The sequence below is a fragment of the Pantherophis guttatus genome, chromosome 1 (assembly GCF_059756535.1).
Source record: "Pantherophis guttatus breed Tessera chromosome 1, ASM5975653v1, whole genome shotgun sequence".
Taxonomy (NCBI): domain Eukaryota; kingdom Metazoa; phylum Chordata; class Lepidosauria; order Squamata; family Colubridae; genus Pantherophis; species Pantherophis guttatus.
The window spans coordinates 129404594-129421136 of NC_142063.1; the positions used below are offsets into that span (position 1 = coordinate 129404594).

The following is a 16543-nucleotide window of genomic DNA, read 5'->3' on the forward strand; positions in this document are numbered from 1 at the left end:
TATAATTATAATGTCACTCGGGTGGTTGTTTTTACTTTTATACATATAAGAAGATATTTACTACTGATGGGGGCAGATATGATTGAAGATCCTGAATAAACTGTTGCACCAGTAAGCTATGTTACCCGATTATGGATGTTGGTTCTACCAATCCAGTGGAAAGACCTCAAAGAAGATACTATATGGATTATAAATTTAAAGTCATTGTCTTTTCTTTTTTTTTATTTAGATATAATGGAAAATATAGACATATATTTTTAAGTAGTGTGGGCAGTGAATCAAAGATGTTAAGAAATGTTGTGTATGGCAATTTTGCATGATAGTGGGTGAATAAGCTAGTTAGTAGATTGATTAGTCTAAGAAAAGGGATTTTTAAGTGTTATATTTAGGGGAGTGGATGAAATGGATAGAGTGGAATAAATGTTAAACTAGATTTTATGGGGAAGGCCGCTTTGAAATGTTATAGTAATATATATAGAAGATTAAATGTTAAAGTAGGACTTATCGTATAGTTTTAAAGTGGAGAAGTTATTCTATAATGTCATAGTATAATGTCTTTTTTTTCCCCTTTCTTTTCTCTTTTCTGATATGTATGGATAAAGGGGGATGTTATAATATTAATAATATTTTTAGTAAGTAAAGGTCAATATCTAGAGGAGGGAGTAAGTAATCTGTTATGAATTAGGTTTTTTTTTGTTATGAAGAAGTCACAGGGGGGGATGGGTGGGGAGGGGGGGTTAGGGAGGGGGAGGGAGGGGAAAAAAGGGGGAAAAATTTGTATTTGAAAACTTTTTCAATAAAACAAAAACTATTTACTAAGTCTGCATTACTATTACTATTAATCTTCTCATTGTTCCTATCACCCATCTCCTCCCACTTATGACTGTATGACTAACTTTGTTGCGTGTATCCTTACGATTTATATTGATATTGTTTCCTGATTGCTTATTTGTACCCTATGACTATCATTAAGTGTTGTACCATATGATTCTTGACGAACATATCTTTTCTTTTATGTGCACTGAGAGCATATGCACCAAGACAAATTCCTTGTGTGTCCAATCACACTTGGTCAATAAAGAATTCTATTCTATTCTATTCTATTCTATTCTATTCTATTCTATTCTATTCTATTCTATTCTATTCTATTCTATTCCATTCCATTCCATTCCATTCCATTCCATTCCATTCCATTCCATTCCATTGTATTAAAATAATAAGTCATAATAACCATTAGAAAAAGGAAGCAACAGTGCCTTGTAGAGCAGCTATAGCAGCCTAACCCACAGCAAGAAAGTTGCTCTCATCACCCTATTTAATGAACTAAAAGGCCACTCAGTGAGCTGTTGGACAGCATTACTTGGTCTGCTGTGTGGATGCTTGGGTGGTTTAGGGGTGGGGAATTTTTGGTGGGTGGGGGTGTGTCTGGGGATTGTCATGTATGTTGGGCTTGGTCTCTGGGTGTTATGTGAATTTCGTTGTATGGTTATACTGTGTATATACGTACAATGACAATAAACTTTGCATACTTTATATACTATTAAGGTTGCTCTCATCTGCGTCTATTAAGCACAGATTCACTTAGCTGAGATGGGTGGTATGGAAATTTAACGATAAAAAATAAAAATATTTCACAGCTCTTCAGAAAATCCAGGTTTTTATACCCTTCTGAAAAACCCACCACAATAAGACCCAATTTAATCTTGGGAGGAACACTGCTTAGAATAGAATAGAATAGAATAGAATAGAATAGAATAGAATAGAATAGAATAGAATAGAATAGAATAGAATAGAATAGAATACTTTATTGGCCAAGTGTGTTTGGACACACAAGGAATTTGTTTTTGGTGCATACATATACTCTCAAGTGTACATAAAAGGAAAAAGAAAAAAGAATACATTCACCAAGAATCATAAGATACAACACTTAGAGATAGTCATAGATTACTATTAGGAAATCAAATCATACTAGGAAATAAACAGAACAATATAAATCGTAAAAATACAAGCAACATGGTTATTATAATCATAAGTGGGAGGAGATAGGTAATAGGAAGGATGAGAAGAAGAATAGTAATACAGTCTTAGTAAATAGTTTGACAGTGTTGTGGGAATTAGTTGTTTAGCAGAGTGGTGGCATTCGGGAAAAAACTGTCCTTGTGTCTAATTGTTCTGGTGTGCAGTGCCCTATAGCGTTGTTTTGAGGGTAGAAATTGAAACAATTTATGTCTAGGATGTGAGGGGTTTGTAGATATTTTCACAGCCCTCTTTTTGACTCGTGCAGTATACAGGTCCTCAATGGAAGGCAGGTTGGTAGCAATTGTTTTTTCTGCAGTTCTAATTATCCGTTGAAGTCTGTGTTTGTCTTGTTGGGTTGCAGAACCAAACCAGACAGTTATAGAGGTGCAGATGACAGACACAATAATTCCTCTGTAGAACTGAATCAGCAGCTCTTTGGGCAGTTTGAGCTTTCTGAGTTGGCGCAGAAAGAACATTTTTTGTTGTGCTTTTTTGATGACATTTTTGATGTTAGGTGTCTATTTTAAGTCTTGAGATATGATAGAACCTAGAAACTTGAATGTCTCTACTGTTGATACTGTGTTGTCTAGTATTGTAAGAGGTGGTAGTATAGGAGGGTTTCTCCTAAAATCTACCACCATTTCTACAATTTTGAGTGTATTTAGTTCAAGTTCTGGTTGCACCACAAGGCTAGTTGTTCAACCTCCTGTCTGTATGCAGATTCGTCGTTGTCTCGAATGAGACCAATCACTGTTATATCATCTGCAAACTTCAGTACTTTAACAGAGGGATCTTTTGAGATGCAGCCATTGGTATACAAAGAGAAGAGAAGTGGAGAGAGCACACAGCCCTGGGGGGCTCCTGTGCTAATTGTACAGGTATCTGATTTGATTTTGCCTAGCTTCACCTGCTGCTTCCTGTCTGCTAGGAAGCTTATGATCCATTTACAAGTGTGGTCAGGTACAGCTAGCTGATTTAGTTTAGTTAGAAGAATATCTGGAGTGATGGTATTGAATGCTGAGCTGAAGTCTATAAAGGGCAGCATCTAACCATTGATGCTTTAATCTCCTTTTTTCATAGAAAATTGAACAGAGGGGTCTAGCATTTCAATAAGCATGTAATATTTTTGTTCATTTGAAGAAGTTTTAAAATAAGGGTGCAAATCTGAAGTTTGCTCCTCATGACGTCAAGGGTCTACAAACCCAGATGTGACCTTCTGAACAGACCCTCTCATTGGAGAAAAACAAATTGTGAGAATAGAATAACTTTTTAGGAGCAATAATGATCTGATAAGCAAGGCCTAAACAGGGTGCAGTTCACCCAAAAGTTCTATACAAAGTGTCTGCTTTCACTTTGGATTCCTCCAGGAGGACCCGTCTTTTCTCTTTCTGCTGATTTCCAAGTCGATATTCAGTCATAGCTCTCCCCGCTCCTTGCTCCTTTCTTCACGACACAGGCAGACTTCATTAACTTACGGTTTAATTTTAAAAAGCGAGTGTCGAACTTGGTCGCTTCGCACTTCAAAAGGCTCCCACGTCTTCTAATTGTGATGACTTTCCATCAGCGATGTGTCTGCTCTGAATTAGTAATGTTGCTGACTTACTGTTTTAGAAGAAGTCCTTGACCTGCTGGTGGGAAGAACTGTGCCTGTTCTGAACCTCTGTGGTTCCTTGGGCTCTGCCAGATCCCCTGTGAATAATTAGAGGCATTTGAAGGTATTGCTGGAGAAGCCAATTTGTGTCTTTCACTTTGCATATTGTTGAAGCCTCATGAATTAATCATTGGCGGGGGTGGGAGGGGGGGAAATTAGCTGCTTCAGTCTCGCATTTGATGGGTCATGAGGGAGAATGTAAAGTGACCTGTAAAATATTCTACTGATCCTCTAAGTATTAAATTATTACTGCTACAGGTTAATTTCAGGGGGAACCTCCCTCCCTTCTCACTAAATAGAACAAGGAACTTTAAAATATAGGCTTAGCTATTTCTTATATTTTGAAATGAGAATACAATGAAAGAGAAGAAGTAATGCTTTCAGCTTCTGGAATGCTACCTCAATGTCTTTGTTTTGAATTTTGTTTTTAAGCAAGGGTCCTTCCCTGTTCCTTCTATACCAAGCCTACTATGTCTTCTTACCATTGGGATCGGTTGTAAAAAGATGTTAATCATCAACAGCCTTAAATGACAGCTTAATTATTACTATATTTTTCCCGTGATGGGAAAACTCTGGTCTTTATCAAATAGGTGTGTGTTATCAAACAAATGTGTGTTTTCCTCATTTCAGCGAATGAAACAGAGCTCGCATTTTTCTGCATGGACGATTACAGAAACTATAAAACCAATCCTGTTACTACCTGGTGAAGACCAAGAAAATTGAAGGGAAAAAAAATTCTCTACTGTTAATGAGAAGGGTTATCCTGAAATCCTAAAAATGTATGTTAACAAGCATTGAGACTTTTATTTACAGCAATGCAAGACCCATTGCAGAGGGGATGGGGGACGACTACAATGACATTGCTTTCCGACAAGGCTAATTTCACTTCCTAAATTGTGTGGTTTTGTTTTTTTTATAATAAACATACGTCGATGCCTTCTCTGTATGGCTTGCAAATAGGAATTCGAATGTAGATTGACACAGTCATTTATGCCAAAATGAAGATGTATCAGCTTCAGAAAAGAACCAAGCATTAAAAAAAAAAACCTCTGGACAATCTTACCACACTTTTGTTTAAAGTCCTTTCCATTTCTTCCCTTGTTTCTCCATAGCATTTTCTTCAAGATGAAGGAACTGTGAGAAATGCCTTTGACAGATCCATGAGGGTAAATGCTGGGCTTGTTTAAGGGTTTATGCTGTTTTTAATAAATTAGGCAGAGTGCCAAAGAGATGTTTATATAGTGCTAAACCTGTAAAAAGGAGAAAAATAGCTAAAAAAATGTCATTTGCAGAGTGGGCACCTAACAGTTTCTAATCACCAAGTAACTTCTCCCATTTTCTTTGATTTCTCACTGGGTAAAACTTTCTTCTGTGTAGTCATAACTATTTAGTTCCCATCACAGTCAGAGTTGGCCACTGTGATTTATGAGATATGGTCACTGTAGTATGATAACTATCATGAGATTTGATATCAGAATGCATCTGTCTTATTAACGGAGTCCTTTGCAGTAACTTTTCTGTACCAATATGGTCAAGAATGACAAGCTTGTCATCTCTGCTGCTCTTCTTTTAAGGATATAACAATGGTTTGGATTATGTTCAGACTGGGACAAAATTCCTTTCATTATGAAAAGATACTGCCTCTAACGCGTTAACTTCCTTTGGAAGGTGGGTTGCATCACTTCACTTTCTGCCTGATGGTTTAGTTGTGCTGGCCTGCGTTGAAAAACATTAGGAATCAACTCAAAGGGAAGTGTTAATATTGCTGTTTCATAAAGAGCACGGGGTTATTCCCAGGGCTGAACGGTGGGGCAAATTATGGTCTTGTTAATGATGTTTCCTTATTATGAATCTCCAAGTAGTGCTTAGTGTATTTTTAATAGCTCTCTTTTAATTGGTCTCAACAGATGGCAACACCTGGCTGACATTGACTTGGCTTGGAAGCTAAGTAAGGTTGGTGTGGGGTAGTGCTTCTGCAGAACAGAGGCTGAAGGCTAGATGGGAAGCAAGGGGGAACATTCCAGAAAGGAGGCAGTGCAAACCACTTCTATATTGCTGCATGGTAATGGCCATGGAGTCCCCAATGTTGGGCTTGACTTGAAAGAGACTATCTTGTAATCCTCCTGTAGTGCTTGCTTGTGGCATATACACAGAGTCTTAGACCTACAACCACAATTGAGCCTAAAATTTCTGCTGCTAAGGGAGACATTTGTTAAGTGAGTTTTGCTTCATTTTACAATCTTTCTTGCCAAGAACTATTAAAAAATACAATAAACACTACTTGGAGATTCATAATAAACATCATTAAGAAGACCATAATTTGCCCCACCGTTTGTTAAGTGAATCACTGCAGCTGTTAAGTTAATAAGAGCCTTGGTAGTACAGTGGTCTAAGACACCCTGTTATTAAGCTGATTATTAAGACCAGCTGCCTGCAATTACTGCAGGTTCGAATCTCGCCAAGGCTCAAGGTTGACTCAGCCTTCCATCCTTTCTAAGGTAGGTAAATTGAGGACCCAGTTGTGGGGGCAATAAGCTGACTTTGTATAAATATACAAAAGAATGAAGGCTATTGCTCAACGCACTGTAAACCGCCCTGAGTCTCTGGAGAACGGCAGCATATAAATCAAATTAAAAAAAAAAATAACACGGTTGTTAAATGAATGATTTCCCCATTGACTCTGCTTATCAGAAGGAGGCAAAAGCTGTTCACAAGACCCCAGGACACTGCAACCGTCATAAATGAGTCAATTGCCAAGCATCTGAATTTTAATCACATGACGATGGGGATGATGCAACAGTAGTATGAAAAATGATCATAAGTTACTTTTTTCAGGATCGTAACTTTGAACGGTCACTAAAACAAACTTGTAAGTGAAGGACTACCTGTACATAAAGAAAAGAGGGAGAAATATGCACTCAGACCGACTTTGGAGGGGAGGGAGCAAGGATTGATATGGTCCGCTTCATGCAATTTTACTAAGCCAAAATAAAACAAACCCCTTATTCTGATGTAGTAGCCACTTTATACACCTTTTGAGATAAGTATGACTTCTTTAGGATTTTAAAAATTCTGTATGCAAAAAATGCTCAGTTTAGGCCCCTTGATTAAAAGAAGAACTTAAACAAAGATAAGTGTTCAGTTGTGAGATTTCTTTGGTGCAAAATACGCATCTGAACTTGGCAACGAATCAAGAATGTTTGAGATTTAGCAGTTATTTGGAAGAGAAAGGAACCTTTTGTATGTGAACTTTTTGCTAGCAAAACCATCCTGGTTTTGCATTATTACACTATAGGATTTCAGCATTTTTGGATATAAAAAAGGTGATTTTGTCTTTGTCACATGAGAAATAACTTTTCTTCCAGAGAAATTGGAATATTTAGTTAATCTTTGGCTTCAAGGTGAAAACTAAATTGCTGGATCCTAGAATGAATGCCAAAATTAAATTAATTAGCTATAAGAATAATGCCGCAAAGAATCCAATTAGCTGTAATAAGAAGAAAAATAATCAAGATAGTTGAAAATAGGCCTACCAGATCTGACTGCAAAAGCCAGGCTACCCCAGTAGAGCTATATAGAAATTTCTAACTCTTTTCTGTCATCTAGTAAGGATTTTTGCAACCTAGCTATACTGGGCCAAGTATACACTGGATTCAGTGACCCAAGCTTTTAATTTGGTATGAATTTGTAGCTAGTACTGAAAATATGCCAAGAATAGGACAAAAAATACTGGAAGGTTGCCTACCATTTTTAGTATTGGCCCTACAGGGAGTGCTTGGAGGAAAAATTCAACCACTCTTTAGATGGCTGAGGTTTCCCCCAAGGGCTGTTATTCAGCAGGTTCTGACAGGTTCTGAAGAACTGGTAGCGGAAAATATGAGTAGTTCGGAGAACAGGCAAATACCACCTCTGGCTGGCCCCAGAGTGGGGTGGGAATGGAGATTTTGCAATATCCTCCCCCCCCCCCCGAGTAGGGTGGGAATGGAGGTTTTGCAGTATCCTTCCTCTGCCACGCCCACAGAACCGGTAGTAAAAAAAAAATGAATTCCACCACTGTTCCCCCCCCTTTTTATATATATAAAAAAGATATTTTAAGTTTCAATCTGGATCAGAGGTTTAGTCTTCCGGGCTTTTGGACTCGTGCTGGAGCCTGTCCTCAGGGAACTTCTCTCCACTGGAATATGTGCTTTAGGCTATTCTATACTTCATGTTTTTGTGGTGCCTTCCTATTGACTGATTGGTGAGCTGATGGCCTGTGATTGGCTGTTGATTTCTTGTGCTGCCAAGTCCTTGGCTCCTAAGTACTTGATGAGCTGGTAGTCCTGTTGACTGACGAAGAGGCCCATTTCTCAGGCTTCAATCATTTCCCTGGCTATCTTTGTACCAGCACGGCCAACAATCTTAGTAGCTGCGAAATTGAATGTATGTCCTTGTTCATTGCAATATGAGGCTACCAGTGAATATCTTCATAAGAGCAGATCTTCCCAGATCTTTGATTTCACATGATATGGGATCAACGCAGTCAAATTCTGTTAAAATTTAATTGGATAGATTTGAAGTTTGTAGTTAACTGAAAGACGATGCAGGCAACTTATTTTAGTTTGCAGGACTAATGTTCTCAAGTATTCCGCATCTCCTTGGAGTCACTCGGTTATTACCAAGCACCTGGTTTATTCACAACAGGCACTTCTACAAGAAACACAAGCTACCTTGAAATAGCAGTGCAGTTTACACAAACGCTAGAACAAAGTACTGCAATGGATTTTGTCTTCATCAAAAACCACAAGGTGTCAGCACAGCTTTTCTTTCATGTAGGAGTGGGGAAAAGAAGTAGACAGTGAGTGTTTAGTGTGGTACCAAAGGCGGCTGAGGAAAAAAAATGTATGCTCTATGCGTTTTTTTAACTTTATGTAATCCTGAATTTCTACTAATACAAAAATGAATGTAAAGCTGTGAATATCATGTAGCACAGTTGTCTTTATATGGTGATTGGATGTGAACTTGATTTCTTCATATGTTTAGTCATGTCTTGTTTGCTACTATATTACCATGTCATCTTTAAAAACGTTTAAGGCTTAATCTGCACATTTTTCAAGGAGCATGCCCTGGTACCATTATTTTGAAAAGAAAAAAAAAAGATTAGGTTGCATGTCTGATTTGATTTCACTCCAAAATTAATTGGAGTGCTACTTTTGAATAAATGTGGTCAATGTAAACCTTTAAGTTGTATGTATAAATGTATAACATGCCTTGTAAAGTTACTCGATGCTCAAAGGATTCCAAATAGTTACAGTTCTTTGTATTCATCCAATAGAATTGTTGGTAGGAGTTGTCTTAATGCTGGACCAAAAATATAATCCCTTAAATCCCATATCAAATTAATGCTGTGGCTTGTGTGTATTGCTTTAAAGAAGAAATTGAGTTTAGTGGAAAGAAATGCAATTGCTAAAATTCCAGTCCAGATACCTAGGGAATGTTACAGGTAGTCCTTGATTTATAACAGTTCATTTAGTGACTGTTCGAAGATACAAGGCATTGAAAAAGTGACATGACCATTTTTCACACTTACGATCATTAAGTGTAAACTCACTGAACAAACGCCTCACTTAGCAACATAAATTTTGGGCTCAATTGTGGTCATAAGTGAAGGACTACCTGTATAAGCTTTACCTGCAGAGATTAAGTTTTGCTGCCTGAATTTGAAACAAACTCATTAAAAAAACAAAACAGCTGCCAAATGAGCTCATTAAAATCCCATGCCCTCTAACCAAGAGAGTCTCTGATGTTTTGGGTTCTTTTGAGGTAACTTGTTAAAAATTAAAATGATGAATCTTGAATTTGACCCATTGCCATTTTCCCCGACTAGTTCAGTTATTTATATATATATATATATATATATATATTTGGCAGTAAATATTGAAGGAATGACTCTTTCCTAAGTGGTTGTTGAAGTGGGCAATGCAACCTGCTCTGGTTCTCAAAAGTACTATGTGGACCAAGGACAATCCCCTGCCAGAAGCATTCAGTCCATTCTGTTCTTTTTTAATTCCCTTCCTGCCTTTAAGCAGGAATTTTCAACCTACTTTAGAAAAAAGCTCAAATTCCAAATTTTCCCAGGAATTTTGCAACTTCTGAGATATCTTCAGTGCCCTTCCCTTCTTTTCCCCAAGTTTGAAAAAACTAGGATAAAATGAAAAGGAGATCTAGAAATAGTCTTTTACTGCAAATAAGAAAAAAGAGAGAAAGAGAGAGCAGGTTCTTTGCATCAGTTCATAGATATATCCTGATTACATTCTTTTTTACAGTATGATAACAGGAATAATAGAACATCCACTGTAAAGCAGGATGGTAACTTTACAATTACCAAGGCACAAATTAGGCAGTGCAGAAAAACATTGATATAGGCAGTATGTTACAATTTTTTAGTTTTGCGGCAGATATTCATACAGAATATAGATATAAAAATAATCTTCAAGCGAGCATTACACAAACCTTTCTGTCCCAATATTGATTGGTTAAAAATGCAGAAACTATTTACAAAGAGGTTGTGTTTCCTATTGTAGGGAGAGAGAGAGAGAGAGAGAACACATGGCTGATTTCTTTAACAAAATCAAAGTCATTTTTAAAATGCTTCATGCAGACAGGAATGTTTCACAAAAACTAAAGCAATTCTGATGCTTTGCAACATTTACATGTGACGTTCTTGGCAACCGTCAACTACTAATGTAATAACGGTATAGGCATCTTTGGATAATAGAGACAAATGGTCTATTAAATTGTACTTGCCAAGATTGTATATCTTATATACACTGTATGCAAGAAGTCTGGCCTGGCCTGCCTTGACCTGGCCTGGTTGTTTAACAAGGATTTTTGCACTATTTGATAGAAACAGACATCTGCTAGGCAGGATGCTGCCACATCATTTCTCGCCATCAGAGTCAAAGTGATGAACCCTTGGACCGTTTTCTTAGTAATGATTTAAGGCCAGGGGTGTCAAACTGCGTGCAGGCCATGCCCACCCCAGCTCCACGGAGGGGAAAAACGTGAAACGTCATGGGACGCAGCAAGTTTGACACCCATGTTTTAGACTGTATTCATCAATCCAAGTGCTCTTTCAGCAATGGCCCTGGCCAGCTAGAGAATTCTGGGAATTAAAATCCTTACGTTGGGGGAAGACATCCAGGTTCCAAAAAATGTAAAGCCTTCGATATAGGGGACAGTGTATATAAAAAACATCTCTTTGTAAATTTTTTAAGCAGCTGTGTCATTTGGAGGGACTGCGTGGCTGGCTTGGAAGCTACTCCCCACTAGCTCTGTACAGTAGGCTTGGCACATACTGCACTTCTACACGGTTTCAAAGCATCATTTCTGGAACTTCTGCAGAGCCCTAATACATAAGCACCCTCTTTCATGCTACTCATTAGTTTCTATCTGCGAGAAAGCTCCTCAAAGGAGATCTAAAATTGGCTTAGCTACTGTGGCACAGAACACATTTTGAGTTTTTTTAGAAATTCAAAATGTCACAGTTCAAATGTAAGTCATTTCTAGCCCTTAACTACAGACGTACTATTTCGGCTATGCTATTACAGACATAAGGTCATAATGACCGCTCATACAATTTTCTTAATCTATGAAAACAATAGGTGGGATATGTTGTTAAATTTATTTTATATACTTAAAATTTTCAAATTAACAAATTTTATAAATTGAGAAACAAATATAATAATAAATAGTCACTCCAATGTTTGTAGAGTCTTTTACAGCATTTGTTACATATTGGCTTTTTACATATATAACACAAATGAAAAGTTTTTCCTGTTAACTTTGGATCACACACAGAACACATTTTTTCTTTTTTCAAGTTTATCTAAATTTTTGTCTTGCGGCATTTCCTCTACTTGCAGAATTTTTCAAATTCAAGACTTCAACTTTCTTGGTATTTTTTTATTCAGTCGTCTTATCATTTCATCTCTAATCAATGTTTCTGCTAATTGTTTGACAAGTTGCCTGGTTATTTTCTTATTGGTGTTACCATAACAATTGTAAAGGATGAAAGAATTTACTGAACTAATATCCAATATTCTGAAAAATATTGCCAGAGGCCATCTACTGGTAGGCCTCCCACTAGAACATATGGCACACTTTTGGTCCAATGAATCAATATCTCCTTTATTACTACTGTAAGAAATAATTTCAGTTTTGTTGCTATCGGGATCGGTATATTCATTATGATGTATCAAGGATACTAAACATACTGTACGATTTTTCTTCGGAACACATGACAAGAGCGTTATTTCTTTTGTAAATGTGTACATGGAAGAACCAATAGCTTTCCTTCGATGTGGAAGAAATGAAGGAGGAATTTCAGCTTTATTTTTCTTCAGAGTTCCTACATAAGTCAAACTTCTATCTCTTAATTCACGAACTACCTCAATTGGACTAAACCAGTTATCGGTGGTTATATTTCTATTATTACAAAATAGAGGTTCGGCTAACCTCAATACAGATTGAGTAGGTTTGGAAAATTTGCAGTCCTTCTCCGATAAAGATCGTCCATCTGAATTCTTGCCTAAATATAAATAACCATTGAAAAAATAGCTACTGCGAGAATCTGTAAGGCTTTAGCCGATATTCGTCAGGTTTTAGTGGAAGGTACATTTTGAATTTGCATCTCCCACAAAATCCAATTAACATCTCGCCAGTGGTGGCTGACGTCACAATCGTGTAAGCCTCCTGACAATTTTTGATAAATTGTGCAAAAATTTCTGTAATCGGGGCAGAGGGATTCAATGCCCGTTGTTCCTTTCGGTCATCTGGATTATCAAATCAAAGGCATCGAAGAAGAACAGCAAATCTGTTTCGATTCATTACACATCTAAAAATTTCTTGACCAGTTCCATCAGTAGCAAAAAGACATTCAATGTTTTCATGGTTGGATCTAAAAATTGATGTATAGAACAGTAAACCAAAAAATGTATTGATCTCTATCAAATCCACATCGTGCAGGTCACTTTTTGTTTCTCCATCTTTTAACTTCAATCTTTCTGCTCTAATTTTTACATTGGTCCACTGAATGATGCCACTAATAATTTCTTTAGAAAATAATAATTTCCAAATCTCTAGCGGAGTTGGTGAATTTCTGAGATTTCTAGCTGCTGATCTTAGTCCAGGTCACAATATTGTGACTAGCGGTTCTGGAACTATTGCTTCCAAAAGGTGCAGAAGACCATTTGAATTTGTTCTTGCCATATAAATTATTGCATGATGTAGATTGTACCTGGTCATCAATTTCATTGGGAGCTTCATCATCGCTGATGTCAGAATCAGCGGCAGGTTCATCATCGCCCATTCCAAAATTTTTGTTGCAATCCAATTCCACTTCACTCAGATCACTCTCTGCTTCTTCATACCATTGTAGAACAGTTTCTTCAAAGTTTGGATCACCAAATTATACTCTTTTTGATGGAAAACATGGCCCCGACATTATAAAAAATATATATGTTAACAAAGAGCTGCAGTCAAAATGACTGAAATTCAAATTCAAACGCCGCTACAGAAAACACCAAATAACTAACGCAAGCAAGATGCTGCTTACACTCTTATTGGTGGGGGGAAAAATGCTATTTGCAACTGGAGCAGTCCATTTCTAAAAATAAGGGTGTTCTGAACATTTTGGAAAACTGTTGCGGTCACTATGACTGTGGGTCTGTGGTTATGGGCTAGCATCCCAGGTGCAGGCAGACAAGAACCAGATTGAAATAATAGGTAAACAAATGATATGCAGCTGATTCTTATGGCTACTTTGCAGTTATTTCCAGTCAATATCCATGCCAAGCTTGTGAAATAATTACAGAAATTACATTTCTTGTTGCCAGCTTCCATGGGAACGATGGTTCAGGACCAATTTTTGCAAAGTTACCTGAAAATCTTTGCTGCATAACTTTATAGTCTGTTTAAACTGTGCCAACCTCAGCAGAAATTTGTCTGGTAATGTAAGGAACACTATGTGTATGTGTTCCAACCTTGTATAGCAATAGCAATAGCACTTAAGACTTATATATCACTTATGCTAGTCAGACTCCATGTGTAAAATAGATGCTGGGAAAGATAAATGGCACCCTACAAGGGTTTATGGATCCAGCAGGTCAGTAGGTTTCTGTGAACTCAACTAAATCTCAATGGTCTATTCACCTTTAAGCCAGCATTTTTACCATGTTTGTTGAACAAACTTGGTTATATGAAACTAAGCCAAATATTATATATATTATTATCTTAGTTTAGTGATGTGTGTGACCCAAGTCAAGTAGCTTGCCAATGGGACTCGGTTCCCGACTTCAAAATTTGGAGCAAGCAGGTCTTGCTTCAAGTGTATCTACAGTACAGCCAAGTTCTTCATTGGATCATTGCACACTTTCAGAATTGAAAGATTGGGCAAATTATTTGTAGTTGGGCCATTCAGTAGGTCCAATTCATACTAAAAAAAGATGCTTTGAAGTACCTCTCTGTAAAAGCACCTTATGACTTTTCCTTGGATTATGCGGCAATTGCAACTGTTTGTTCTATTGTGTTCCACTGCCAATTCTTTTAAAGTTCACACTGAAACGAAAATTATTTTACTATATATGAAGAATTGGCATCGCAACGCAGAGGCTGGCTGGGTGTACAGACATCAATTAATAACAACGTCTATATGCAGTAAGATAGCATTGGAACACTTTTCATTCTTCAAAGTTGTAAAACCATTCAAAATGTCACCTTTATTTAGTTTATTTGTTAAATTTAAATCTGTTAAATGTATTTACCTGCCTAGCTTAAGTTAATTTCTCTGTCATTGTATACACTAGTAGGTTGCCAATACACAGTTGCTGCCACTTGTCCAGTTTATAGGCCCAAGCTTTAACTTCTTTGAGCAGTTTCTGTCTCCATTTGTTCAGTACTGCTATGGACAACTGAAGAAAGAACAACCCTCACTCAAGTTCTGAATCTAAGCAGTTTACCCAAACTATTTAGGAAAAGCCAGCCCTTCATTCTACGTTACCCCATGGCTGAGACAATGAGGAAACAAGAGAATGATAGAGCTAGTGGGTAAAGATGCAGGATAAAACATTCAGAATGGCGTAATTACAATACCTCTAAACAGTGGATACTGCACACTTGAGGGCCAGCTCTTTGGAACGGAAGAGCAGCTTTTGCTGATACCAATTATAGAAGGAATCCAAACTCCATTTTATCTAAGTGATTGAAGTGATAAAAGGCTGCTGATCTAGAGCAGCCATTCCAAAATTGTCCTTAATGTGAATTTACTATGTCATTAAATGCTTTTCAAGGCCACTGTAATGTAGCATCTGTGGACAACTTGGCATCTGCAGAATCTCAATTTTTTTTTTTTTGCAAGAGAACAAGAGCCAATTTCAGATTGCCATGAGATCATGATATCTTAAAGCTCATGACATTCTAGGCAAGGATGCCAAAATTTTAGGAGACCTGGTGATCTCCCAAGATTTTGAAATAGATGGAAGAAACGTCCTTCCTTCCTTTCCTCCCCCCCCCCGCTAACCACACCAGGGAATATAAGTGGCTCCCAGATTACAAAATGGATACCATCTTGAATCCGTGGCATACTTAATAGCTGCATTTGCTCAGAAGAATCAAGTAACCTATGTGTGAATTTGTCCATGTAAGAGAAATGTGATGAATATTATATTTTTGCAGCTATGTATACATATGTAAAATATTTAATTCTGTCTCTATAACGGCTGTTATTGTAGCCCCAAAGCTTCTTTGCCCCTACCATATTGTATATAGAAATAATAACTATGCTGAAAAGTTTTGGAAACGAGTGGAAGGAATTAAAATACAGTTGCTACATCAGTAGCTGCAGGGTATTTAAAATAACCCCCCCTGACCTCTGTTGACTAACTTCTAGGCAGTACAGTCGATTCCCCCTTCTCCTGTGAATTGAAGTATTTTCTTTAATAAGTAGATGTTTGTTATTTGTGAGAATTAGTTCTCATTGTTTGATGGATAAGGGGCCGGGTATAGCCAAAAGTCAGTTTCGCAGAACTTAAAACATCTTTTGTTTGCTAGAGAATCTCCTTAGCTAATATATCAGTGAACAACATTAGCACACTAAATGTCCCGTAGAAGCAGCTAATCTTCTGCTCAGAAGGAAGTTCAAATGTTATTCATGAATGTGTGTCTGATTGCAGCCTTATGGGGAAAAAAAAAAAAGACTGGTATCAGGGAAAAACAAAATGTTTCTAGTGTTGTGTTCTACCTGTATTGAAGAAGCAGAATGCTTGTGTTTCCTTATGTATGTTTCAATGGTCTAAGTGAAAATTCTGCACTGATGTTTTTAAGGCAACCTTTTTATAACCTAGGAAATTATCAGTGTATTCTCAATGTTACTCTGTTTGATAACTTTCTCTTGGAGTAAGATATTGACCATTTAATGATCCCCAATAGGCTTTTTTAAAAAAAAAAAACGACGCACACAATAAAAACAGAATCATAATGCTTCTTGACAATTGTAATGGAAACAGAGGTTCATCAGCATCACACAGTGCTGCTGCTTTCTCCACTGGAAAATTCCCCAGATGCTCTCGGCAACGTGAACTTGACGTACCTGCTCCGCTCCCACCCACTCCTGATGCGCTGCAGTCTTTGGTTCATACAAGGAAACTTGAAAAAGATCTTAGCTAGGATTATGGTGCATGGTACCAGGAGGGTGAGGGTGAAAGTGGGAGGCAGGTAAAACTTGTATTGGTTTTCATCAAAGGCTCTTGTCCAGCCGTAAGTCAAGGTGTGGAACGTGCTGATCACCAGAGCAACAAAACCGAGGGTAGACTGAAAAAAGTGGGGAGGAATAAAGAC

General features: G+C 37.4%; 2 protein-coding genes across 22 annotated transcripts in view; one reads left to right on the forward strand and one right to left on the reverse strand.

Moving 5' to 3' along the window:
- Positions 1-8886, forward strand: part of C1H2orf76 (chromosome 1 C2orf76 homolog) — a 48507-nt gene extending 39621 nt beyond the window's left edge. For 12 of the 18 annotated variants that reach the window (XM_087881769.1, XM_087881772.1, XM_060687930.2 and 9 more), the window contains 2 exons: positions 3631-3734; positions 4301-8886. In XM_087881769.1, coding sequence (XP_087737895.1) covers positions 3631-3722 — 92 coding nt within the window. In that variant the 3' untranslated portion in view covers positions 3723-3734; positions 4301-8886. The remainder of the gene's footprint in view (positions 1-3630; positions 3735-4300) is intronic. The other 6 variants (XM_087881777.1, XM_087881778.1, XM_087881774.1 and 3 more) reach the window with 1 other exon arrangement.
- A 7287-nt stretch (positions 8887-16173) lies between these two features.
- The window catches only part of STEAP3 (STEAP3 metalloreductase), a 28056-nt gene continuing 27686 nt past the window's right edge, over positions 16174-16543 (reverse strand). For all 4 annotated transcript variants that reach the window (XM_034423625.3, XM_034423634.3, XM_034423616.3 and 1 more), the window contains exon 5: positions 16174-16516. In XM_034423625.3, coding sequence (XP_034279516.2) covers positions 16226-16516 — 291 coding nt within the window. In that variant the 3' untranslated portion in view covers positions 16174-16225. The remainder of the gene's footprint in view (positions 16517-16543) is intronic.